This window comes from Salvia hispanica, chromosome 1 (genome assembly GCF_023119035.1).
Source record: "Salvia hispanica cultivar TCC Black 2014 chromosome 1, UniMelb_Shisp_WGS_1.0, whole genome shotgun sequence".
NCBI classification, from domain to species: Eukaryota; Viridiplantae; Streptophyta; class Magnoliopsida; order Lamiales; family Lamiaceae; genus Salvia; species Salvia hispanica.
The window spans coordinates 51897701-51909941 of NC_062965.1; the positions used below are offsets into that span (position 1 = coordinate 51897701).

At 37.3% G+C, this 12241-nt stretch overlaps 1 protein-coding gene and 1 pseudogene across 1 annotated transcript; both read right to left on the reverse strand.

Annotated features, from left to right (window-relative positions):
- Positions 1 to 5575: 5575 nt before the first annotated feature.
- On the reverse strand, positions 5576 to 8570 carry LOC125202311 (putative late blight resistance protein homolog R1A-10). Its single transcript, XM_048100688.1, has 2 exons — positions 5836 to 8570; positions 5576 to 5748 (listed from the first exon to the last, which is right to left on the reverse strand). Exon 1 carries the CDS (start codon positions 8528 to 8530, stop codon positions 5849 to 5851), a length of 2682 nt encoding a protein of 893 aa, XP_047956645.1. The 5' UTR covers positions 8531 to 8570; the 3' UTR covers positions 5576 to 5748; positions 5836 to 5848.
- A 746-nt stretch (positions 8571 to 9316) lies between these two features.
- On the reverse strand, positions 9317 to 11055 carry LOC125202265 (annotated as a pseudogene).
- Positions 11056 to 12241: the final 1186 nt, after the last annotated feature.

Below are 12241 nucleotides of genomic sequence, written 5' to 3' on the forward strand. Positions count from 1 at the left end.
ACATCATAATGTTAGCAACCACAAAAGAACCGAATCCTTTAATTGTCATGAGGCGAGCGTGAATTTGAGGTGGATCACTAATAGGGGGAGAAAGATAATCCAAATTGAGGGTTCCATTTTGAATATCTTGTGCTAATTCATGAATGGTTGAAGCCCTCATTCCTAGGTTGCAGTGTCGTTTAATAGTCTCAAAATCCAATGAAGCTATTTCATTTGGACTTGGAAAATTTCCATTACAATCACAATGCTTTCTCCTCTTTCTACTTCCACAACATAGTACTTTGTGTTGAAGACCACACAAAGCTTCAGCCATCTCCAGCGACCTAGGCCATCTAACACAAAATTAAATATAAATTAATTTGGAAAAAATCAAAAGATATGTAAGTGAATTAAAATGAAAGATGCAGTTACGAAGAATAGCAGAGGAGAATGGTTTTGATAATGTCTTCAAATAGGGTAGGGGAACGAAAAATGCGACCAAACCCGATTTCCTTTGCCCGTGGATTGACATCATGGAAATCATGCACAACTCTATCATCTTCCCTTGAGATCCGAAGCATGCGTTCAACCTGACTCTACAAAACAAATATATAGATGTATATGAAAATGTCAATAAATAGACTTAATCAATTAATGAATAAATCCTACTTGTATGAAGAGTTGGTCGTGATGCGAAAGCGCATAATGAGAATCAAGTTGAACCGTGACGTAAATGAAGTTAAGGAATGAAGGTTGATGTATGGAAGCAGTGAGAGAAGTGTGATTGGTTAATCGGAGAGGGCGTGTGAGGGTTTTGGTTGAAGGATCCCAATTGTTGGGAGCCATCATAAACCATCCATGGTTGCACACGGCTTTCTCCAGTTTATAATCTTCCCCAACTCGTATTACAAATTTCACATCCCTCCCCATCACCTTCACCTTCACCTCCACCTTCACCTTCACGAGCAAATGCAGTGATTGAATTCAAGAAAATGTAAACTAGCTAGAAATAAAATATCCACACCTCCAATTAATCAGATCCCTCAATCATATCTTCTTCCAATCTTGTCTAGGAATATATATATAACTTTACATATTACTGATTCTTAATTTATTCATAAGTATAACTAAATAAAATCGAGTGAATATCCTAGTTATGAAATAGGAGTATATATAAAACAATCATTTTGATGAGGCGGGTGATTTTATTCCTTAAAATTCATATTTTAATATGAATATCCTTTCATTTGACAATAATAATGTGTATGAGATTGAGTATAGTTCTCCAAAAATATACCGTATCATAGTCTATAATATGAACATATAATTTTAGGGGAAAGATCGATTTTTTTTTTTGGTAAAAAGTGGGATAAATTTGAATTTTAATTAGAAAATAAACCATAAAAAAGGAACTTACCTAATTAAAAAGATTACATATTACTAACCCTTCATCATAACTGAACCTTCTCTCCATTCTTACTCTCACGCCGCTTGAATCCGATAAAGTAAGCTCTCAAATCTCAATTCTTCTTCCCCTTTCGCTGAATAATTACTGTGGAAATTTGTTGTTGAAGATGGAGTTGGAACTTATTATAGAAACAAATTTATTTAATATTTTACTATCCCATATTGCTCCTTCGTTTTAGGATCGTAACAACACATAAAAGATGGGGAAATTCCATGTGTCTTCGGATTCTGATTATGAACCCACAGAGCAAGAGAAGGCGCAACTTAGGAAAGAGAAGGCGCGACGTGAATTAGAGAAGCGCAGCGTATGCAAGAAAAAAGAGAGAAGGCGCAGCAGCGTATGAAAGAAGAAAAAGAGAAGGCGGCGCAGCGCATGAAAGAAGCAAAAGAGAAGGAAGAGAGGAAAGAAGCAAAAGAGAAAGGTTTGGGGTAAGAGAATGAAGAAAACAATGGCAAGAAAGTATCCATTGTTGAGCAACTATCTTCGCCTCTATTTTCCAGAAGAGGCGCGTGTAGAGAAGTATTTGCGTATGATTCCCAAACAAGATTGCATGAGCTTTGAGAATTCTTGGGATAAAATATATCGATCTGAATTTCTTATCGCCCATAAATTGGAAAACCTCGCATACAGGTTTCGTTGTTTGGTAATCGAACACCTTAAATCCTAGTTCTTTGTTTACCGTTTGGAAACAAATCTTTATTTAATTCTAAACTTACATTGTACTCCTATCACGGTTTTATATGCTTACTATCTTCAATGGCGGATCCAGGATTTAAAAGTCGTGCAGTCGGACGAGATAATTAATATAATAATATTATATATATATATATATATATATATTATAAAAATACATGACGAATCAAATTATCTTTGTTTTACTAGTTCATATTTTTAATTTTTACGATTATTCATATTCTGAAGCCGACCAAAATTTTATCATTGAAATTAATTGCAAATATATCTTCCGGTTAGCATCAGAAAGAACAAATAAAACTCATGACAACACATACAAACTCAAGATATTTTTTATCCAATAATTTAAAATGGATGGTAAATAAAACCAATATAAAAAACACGCTCCTATATTCATAAACATTAGGTCTAATAAACAAAATAAAAGGTAAAATTTAATAAAATATGAGTAAAAGAATATCAATAACGCACCGATTCTTTTTGTGCAAAGCCAATGCCGCCTCAAAAATCTTAATCTTAGTCTCCAACTATAACTTTCTATTTAAGCAAAATAATAATAGGGTAAAATGCGAAAGTATAGCCTATCAAAATACTAATATGGCTACGGAAAATGGGAGGCGCACGACCGGTGTTTAAGCTATTATCAATTTTACCACCCAATAAAGTTAAGGCAAATATTGAATTATAGGATCAAATATTTTTCAAAAAGTGGACACTTTTCAAGTCTTTAGAGAACATTAAATCATGTAAGACCTCTGGAGGACGAAGAAGCCTAGGAATCTCAATCTTCCCATTCATACAACATTTTGAAAATTTGGATTTCTTTGCTTTAGATGGTTTGCCCAGTCGTTCTTTATACCAAAAATATGCACCACAAAATGAACATAGAAATGAAACATCCACCGATATCCCAAAATTCTACAAAACATTAAACAAAAGTGAGCCAATAAAAATAAAACAATTTACACATGCAATAAAATTTATTACATGGCATTATGTCCACCCAAACAACTACTATAATTTTAAAAGCATTATAATTAAACAATTTTAACAATGTACAGGGTATAGCCGTTACATTTTTTAATGGCGGCCTGAATTAAATAATTTTTATATGTGTAAACTAATATATTACGTGGCCTGAAAATATGAATTAACTATTTTGGATTTAAAATTGAAAAATGAATCATTTAAACTCTCTATATATTAGACCCTTTTTTACAAAAATGGTTATATGATACTTATACTAGTAATGTAATAAAAGATGACAACTTGGTTATTTCGAGAAATTTAATAGCATTAGTATTAGTATGTGCTTAATTTTATAAACAGTTTGAAAATTGACAAGCCAATAGATTTTTCGAGAATGATAAGAACACATGTAATAATCTCGATAATGAAGTGACATAGAAAGTCAATATTTAACTATATTGATTATTGAGAGATGATATCTATGATGTCTCAGAGTATTGTGAATTTGTGACTCATTACAAAAAAAAGTTGATTTGCATTAATCTGTGTGTGATTCTTCACGAGTTCAAATTTATAAAACTGGTTAATTAAGATATAAAAGCGTATAGTATTAACTAACATAATTATAAATGTATCGGTATTTTATTTTGTTTTACTGTCTTATTTTTAATCCAAATCAACGTATCATATTTCAAGTGTTTTTTGTTACTTAAAATTATACTGATATTGAAATTTCAATATTTGTTACACTAATTTCAGTTGTGATACGTAATCTCGGACAAATTAAGTTTTTGTATATTTTTAAAGGATGCCATCTCCATTAATTACCATTACTGTGTGTTCTTTAGATTTGATTTAATTATGTGATTTACACAATTTTTTGGATATTGCAAAATAGCAAAATGAGACTACTTTTCATGGACGGATGGAGTACTATTATTGGTATAAGAGTTCAGTTGGGCTGGTGTCCCACCCCACCAAATATGTGGGTCGGATTTTATTTTATTAAGCCTGTTTCAAGACTGGGTTGGGCCCAATAAATCATTTCGTATGAAATACTCCCTCTATCCCACTAGAAATGAAACGTTTTCCTTTTTGAGTTGTCCCATTAAAAACGTTTCTTAAAATAGAAATAACTTTATCTCTATTTTTCTCTCTCTTACTTTACCCTCTCTTCTTTAACTCACAAAACAACACTATATAAAATCCTGTGCCGAAAAGCAAAAATTTCATATTTATTGGGACGGAGGGAGTATTAGTACCCATGTTACTAGAGAAGTGTCTGGCCACTTTTGACATCTCAATTCACAACACATATGTAATAATCCAAAATAATTGAAAAACACATTTATAGTATATTATATTCATGTTCAAATCCAATAACAAAGGGAAACATAAAATTAAAATTGAGATATATATGCCATGATCCCTATTCACCTATACGGCTGGCCTGGCTTGGACATGAGCCTGAGCTGGACTGGGCCAAAATATAGGCGGGCCTGGCCAACCCAGCCCACTTGACAACTCTACCTATACTCTACAAGCACAATATCCAAACCCGAGCTCACTAATCACCCCCTTCTTGCCCTATCAATGCTCCGGTGTTAGATCAACCCTAGACGCAATCCTCATTGCGCCAAATTAGCCTCGCACAACGTCTAAACGAGCCCTAGCATTGTGCGCGTACACTTGAAGGACTAAATCAACGCGTTCCAATTGACTAAATTGATCTCCAGGAGCGACTAAAATGACCTATCCGCCTTCTCCACCACCCCACACTAAAGTACATCTGTACATGTTGATAAGCGCACACCCCACCATGACATGCTCATCAAAACAACACTTCAACGTGCAGCAATGCGTCAAACTACCCAATGTGAAAGAAGAATATTCAGCAACTGCTAAGAACACTCGAAAACGTGAACTCATCCATACGAACACCACACGAGTATATCTTGGAGAAAAACCTTGAGCCGTTTCTGCTTCTTCCCCTGCTTGCATACCCTGTTATGATCGCGTTCCAAGAAGAAGAGTTCGGGTTTGGCATCCTTGAAAGCAGAGATATAGAAATAGTGACGGGATTCGGCATTCGACTAGAAATAGTGAACGCCTAATCAAGCGCCCCGTTTCTAGCATTCGCAGCAAGAACAGAGTTCCATGATATAATATCCTCCTCAGCTATTTCTCCGAAAACCATCATCCCACCTGAAATACAGCCGAATTTGTGCATGCATATCATTCAAGCAGTTGGGTATGTACAGCTAAACAGCAGACAACAAAAAAAAAATAGCACAACTTACTATTACAAGTTCCCTAATTAACTATTACACAAATTAATTGCTAATCAAGAACAAGTAAATCCTATGCTATTACAGTTTCAAAATTTTCAACAAATACAATAAGGCATCAACTAGTTCAATATACAATCAAAACAAAGTGAAAAACATGCATAATGCAGAGAGAATATTGAACTATGGAGAAAAGCAGCATGTAATGTTTTAACAGAAATTTAACTGAATAGTTTTTGGTTACAAACATTGTCCAATCCAACATTCAGGTTTCATAACAGAAACAACATGATAATACACTTGAAATGATGGGATAATGTGACATCTGACCCATTATCTTCTCTCATTTGCCTGAAACACAAGCATAAGCATTTTAGATAAAAAGAGTAGTGAATTAACGTGGTTTGTGCAAATTAAGAAAGGAGTACGAAGGCTAACCTGCGACTTCTCATCACAAATAAGAACGGTGGCTACGAATTTCAAAGTGATATTCTGATAATTTTTCCTCGGCAGATGCATAAACTAAGGGATTGCAGTCGACTAATTCGATCACAGGTGTTTCCCAATAGCAACCACACAACCAATCGAGATGTTTCAATTTGTAGCAGTATCGCAGGCTTATGAGCTTAAGCCAACAGAGGCTTCCATCTTGAGCTCTCAATTCCACCAAATCAGAGTCCTCAATTACTAGGCCCTCAAGCTTCGAAAAACAACTCGATTCTATATCCCACTTTGGCCCTCGAAAGGCATAATCTTTTAGTATGAGGTTACTAAGATTTGGTAGCATCGAACCAATCTCGTTCATGAACTGCCAAGGATACCCTAAACCACTCAAACTCAATGCTTGAAGACTTGATGGGAACATTGAAAGTGGAACCATACTCTTCCACTTCATTACTGGGTATACTACATTGTATGTAAGACATATCAAATTCTGGAGTTCCTCTGAGATATTAGCCAAGCCACTTAATGAGTTGCTATCATCATCTTCATCATAAGGCTTCCTAACACTAACAATGCATAGAAGCATTAAGTTCGGGATTCTTTTAAGAATTTCTATAGTGCAACTCTTTGTACCCACGCCTATAATATTACAGACTTTTTCCAACATAGCATTAGAATCAGAATTCGGGGTTGGTAAGTCTCTTGCTGCGACTTCAAGAAGTTGTAGGTTTTGCATGTCCCATATTTCCATTGGCATATATGGCAGAACTCCACGCTTTATAATGTGCACATATGAATAGATTCTCAAGAATTGAAGGTGTAAAAGGTTGGATATTGATACAGGGAGCTCTTTGTTGCAAATTAGAGCAAGATACTTTAGACAAACTAGTTTTAGAAATTCAGGTGGAATATGATAAAATCGAATACTAAGAGCATTTAGTACCCTGAGCAACTTAAAATCTATGGTATGTATCGACACTGGATAAGGGTGGAGAGGACCATAGCAAAGGAGAGAACGTAAAGTGGATGAACAATCACTTTTTATTGAATCATATACTTCTTTCATGGCAAATAAAGAGTTAGAATGGGTACACAACCGACGTTGGTCTTTTATAACTTCCTCGCAACTTTGTAAAACATGCAAAAACTTGATTTTACTAGCTTCTTTCTTGCACAAGTGCTGCCAGCAAGAATGCACACGGCATATGGTATTTGAAAACCAAGATACTTGATCATAATCGAATAGAAGAAGATGATAACTATCAGCAAGCACAGTGATGATATTGGACAGAAAGTAATCCATAGTCTCTGCTTTATCCATAACCTCATCCAAATTTTGTTTTCCAATGTATTCCAAAAACCCCTCCGCTCTCACACACCATACTTGATAGTATGGATTAATATCTGTATAGGGGGGGAAAGCTCCCAAATAGAGAAAAACCATTTTGAAAATTTGAGGTAAGTAGTCATAGCTTGAGAAAAATACCTCTGCAATTTGATTATATGCATCCACGAAGACTGAACTATGTTGTTTTTCAGCTACCTCAGTCCAGTATTTTTGGATACTCTTGTCGAGCTCTTGGGTACTCTTGTTGGCTTTTCTTAGGAGATTTGCAACTGTAATTATCATAAGTGGTAGACCTTCACATTTTTGTGCAATCTTCTTACCCATTTCCTCAAGGTCGGGTGGAAAACCTTTTTCACCGAACACCTTCTTACCAAGTAATTCCATACTTTCTTCTTCATTCAACAAGCTTAATACATGATTAATTGGAGAATTTCCAATTCTTAGCCTACTTGTAAGTAAAATTCGGACATTCCTTTTTCGCAAGTTACCCATTAATCGTGTGTCCCATTTCCATACATCATCTAGCACAATGAGACATTTCTTATCCATGAGTCTCTCTTTCATGAGTCCAAGTAATTTATCGTTGTCATCATTGTCTCTCTGGGTAAGCATTTGGTGGTGAGTGTTAGGATCCACCTGAGCTATAATGCACTGTAATGTTTCATTGAATTCACATTTTCTGCCCACTTTGACCCATGCTCGAAGCTCGAAATGTATCTGAATCGATGGATCGTCAAATACTTTCTTAACAAGAGTAGTCTTTCCAACCCCCGCCATCCCAGTTACTAATAAACAATTCTCTTTAGCATCTTCATCTTCACCTTCTCCACCTAGAAGAAGAAAATCCCTCACTTCTTCAAATAGATCGGACAATCCAACCATGTTTGAGTTGATGCCACGAAAATCAATTCTCGAGGAAAGAGATTCACCTTCTTCTTCAGGCATATTCAGCAGCTCCATATCGTACTCTGCCTCCATCAGCGTCATCCTCTCGATGAAGCGATCGACACTCTGGCGCAGACTCTGCATATCAACTAAGAAAGGCAAGCGATCTCTCTTGCTTTCAAGCTGTGGAAGAATCTGATCAGCGTAATGGGATTCGAGTAAATCTTCGAATTCCCATATGACCTCTTTGATTCGATCATCCAAAGCGTTCACCTTCGCCCTGATCTTGCTGTAGCCCGTGTTGTCCAATTTGCTCAGAACTTCCAGCAAAAAAGACATAGCATTGTAGGCAGATCGTAAGATCTGTGGAGAGGGAGGAACCAGCGAAATGCGAGACGATTCTAGAAGACTCTGAATCGTGTTTTTGAGAGAAACGGCAGCTCCATAAGCAGCCATCACTGGGTAGTGTGAGAGTGGTGGTAGCGAAGGCGGAAGAGAGGAGTGGTTGGATTTTTAGATTATTTAGATTAAGAAAATATTTGATATAATTACTCCTTTCATCCCATAATACATCACACTTCTTTTTAGCTTGTCCCATAAAAGATGTCACATTTCTTTTGTTTGAAATTTTTTTTTTCTCACATTAATATAAATATACTATTTTTTCTCTCTATTCAGCACACAAAACATGTCCTAAAATCAATATGTACTAAAATCTCGTATTATTCCCCAAGTGTGCTATCTATTAAGTTTCAATAAGATCAAATGGATGGTGCAAATGTGACAGGTCCTTTATTAAAGTTGTCTCCTTCGTTTGTTAATAAAGTTGTATGCTTTTGTTGGGATGCAAGCTTGGCTTGTTACATCAAGAAAAGCAGAATATTACATTATTGAAATACGAGCTCATAAGATGCTGTTATCTCAAGATATTTCCAAATTCTTGTCAACAAAATCTTATTCCATCCAATAGTCATTTTTCATTGTGGACTCATCTTAAAAATTCATCTCGAAATTGTTCAACAACTAGTGTTGTTACTTGTTAAACTAGCTAACCAATTCGATCCTGCCTGAGCCCACCGGGCCAAAATGGACGAATCAAAGCAGGCAAACAAGCTCGAATTTCAGTCTTCTTGGCGTATAGGCTCTACGTTTTTCGACTCTCAGGCCGCCCGTGAGCTTATGCTCTACCGGCCCGACCCTACCGAGCCCGAGTAGCCCATATTCACTCAGGCACAACAGACATGTAATAATCCGATATAAAACTATAAAACACATTTATAAAATCCAATAACAATGGGAAACATAAATCGAAGTGAGATATGTATGCCTTGAACCCTATTTACCTCTACTCTTGAAGCTCAATCCAACTATAACCAGCTCCTTTCCTCACCTCTCTCTCCTTCATCACCCTCCGCATCTTCGCCGCCCCGTCCCAATCCCCACGGTGAGCATACATATTCGACAAGCTCACGTACACAAACTCATTATCCTCCTCGAGCTCCACCACCTTCCCAGCTGCAACCTCAGCCACCCGAACATCCCCACAGCTCACACATGCACCAAGCAATGCCTTCCAAACGATCCCACAAGATCCGAATCCGAGCTCACCAATCATCCCCTCAGCACCCCTTACATCCCCTTCTTGTCCCATCACCTTTATCATCAAACAACAATGCTCCAGTGACTGATCAACCCTATACTCAATCCTCATCATGTCAAAGTAGCCCCTCACGACGTCTAAACGAGCCCCACCATGCCAGCACGCGGATAGAACATTGAGGAATGTGATCTCATCCGGCTTCAAATCTATAGCCCCTTTCATCTACTCGAAGAGCTCAAACACTTTCCTCGTGTCACCATTGTGTGCATATCCTGATAACAACGCGTTCCAAGTGACTAAATTCTTCTCGGGGAGGGACTCAAACAACATCTCCGCCTCCTCCACCGCACCACACTTGAAGTACATATCGATAAGCGCACTCCCCACCACAACATGCTCGTTAAAACCAAACTTCAATGCGCAGCAATGCGTCAAACCACCTAACGTGAGAGAGGACAATCCAGCAATACTGCTAAGAAGTACACTCGAAAACATTGATCTTTTAAAGCTACGCATCGCTCTTAGATGGACGGATATTGGATATTCCGAAACCCGGGTTGCCTTCCTCATACGTCATAATTCGCCTACTGCATAAGTAGTTCATACAAATGATATTAGAATAAGCAAAGTTAAAAATTTGCACATATATAAACTATGAAAAAATTGTCCACATACTGCATACCACATGGAACCGGCCAATTACTCGTGCCGCATCTCAGTCCAAGCATTCGAAGGCTCAACAGATTCTACGTACTCTCCTGGAACGTCATGATCAGCTGCTTCATATGCTTCATCGGAAAGATGCTCGAGGGTAGACAGTCTAGCAACGCTGCTAAAAACACTAAAAAATGTGAACTCATCCATACGAACACCACAAGAGTGCATCTTGGAGAAAAACCTCGCCTCTTCCCCTGTTTGCATACCCTGTTATGATCGTGTTACAAGAAGACGAGTTCGGGTTTGGCAATTAGCATCCTTGAAAGTAGAGATATATATCGATTGTATCTATAAGCTCGCTGCACAGGACTAGGCATTCGACTGTAAACAGTGAACGCCTAATCAAGCGCCCCGTTTCTAGCATTCGCAGCAAGAACAGAGTTCCATGATACAATATCCTTCTCAGCCATTTCACAGTAAACCTTCATCGCACCAGAAATGCAGCCACAAACGGAGTTGTTGGGTATGTACTGCTCCAACAACGACAAAATGCAATAACAAAAATAACGGTCCTACTTACTATTACAAGTTCCCGACACAAATTAATAGCTAAACAAGATACAATATAAAAATTTTCATCAAATATAAAGACGCATCAACTAATTCAATATACAAACAATCAAATCAACTACTATCACATATAAGCATATGATTGAAATTTATTTTAATGCGTCGGGTCTTACCTCACTCGTTTTAGATAGACTAACAATCAACAATCTTGAACACACATAATACAAAAAATATAAAAAACACACAAGCAAAAATGTAGTACTACTAGATAAGAAAGAAATAAACTGATGTGGTTTCTGCAAAATTATGAAATAGGAAGGCTAACCACTTAACCAAGTTGAGAGTCTAGCTATGACTTGTCATCTCAAAAAGAAGAGTAGCAACGAATCTTAAAGTGAGATTCTGGTCTTAATTGCTTGGCTGATGCGACCGCTAAGGGATTGCTCTCAACTAATTCAATTGTTGTTGTGACCTGCATTGAGGGATCACGTGCCCAATCAAGTTGTTGTAGTTTGTAGCAATGTCGTATGCTTAGGAGGTGAAGCCTTGGGAGGCTTCCATGTTGAACTGTCCAACGTACCAAATCGGCGTCTTCAATTACAAGTGTCTGAAGGTTCAAAAAACACCCCGATTCTATATTCCACTCTGGACCTTGAAATGCATAGAGTTGTAGCTTGAGGCCCTTAAGATTAGGTAGCACCGCACCAATTTCATTCATGTGCTTCCATGGACATCCTAAGCCAGTCAATTGCAACCTTACCAGACTTGATGGGAACATTGAAAGAGGAACCATAGATTCGTACTTCATGTCAGGATACACTACCATATATGAAAGTGTGATCAAATTTTGGAGGTCCTCTGAGATGTTATCCAAGCCACTCAATGGGTTGATATCATCATCGTAAGGCTTCAACTCCATCAGAATTCCTAATGACTTTAAATTAGGAACTCTTTTTAGGATTTCTCTAGTGCAACTCCTTACACTCACACCCAAAAGAGTCGAGAGTTTATCCAGGGTAACATCAGAAATTGGGATTGGTAGGTCTCTTCTCATGACCTGAATATGTTGTAGTTCTTTCAAGTTCCATATTTCGACTGGCATATCTGATGGAACTCCACGCCTTAAAACATGCACACCGAGATAAATGAACAAGGATTGGAGCTGAAAAAGATTGGATATAGAAACAGGGATCTCTTTGTTACAAGTTAGTGCGAAGAACTTTAGACAAACTAGCTTCGTAATTTCAGGAGGGATATGATAAAATCGGACCTTAAGAGCATCTAGTACTTTTAGCAACTTGAAATCCAAGGCATGTATTGGCACTGGATATGGTTGGTTA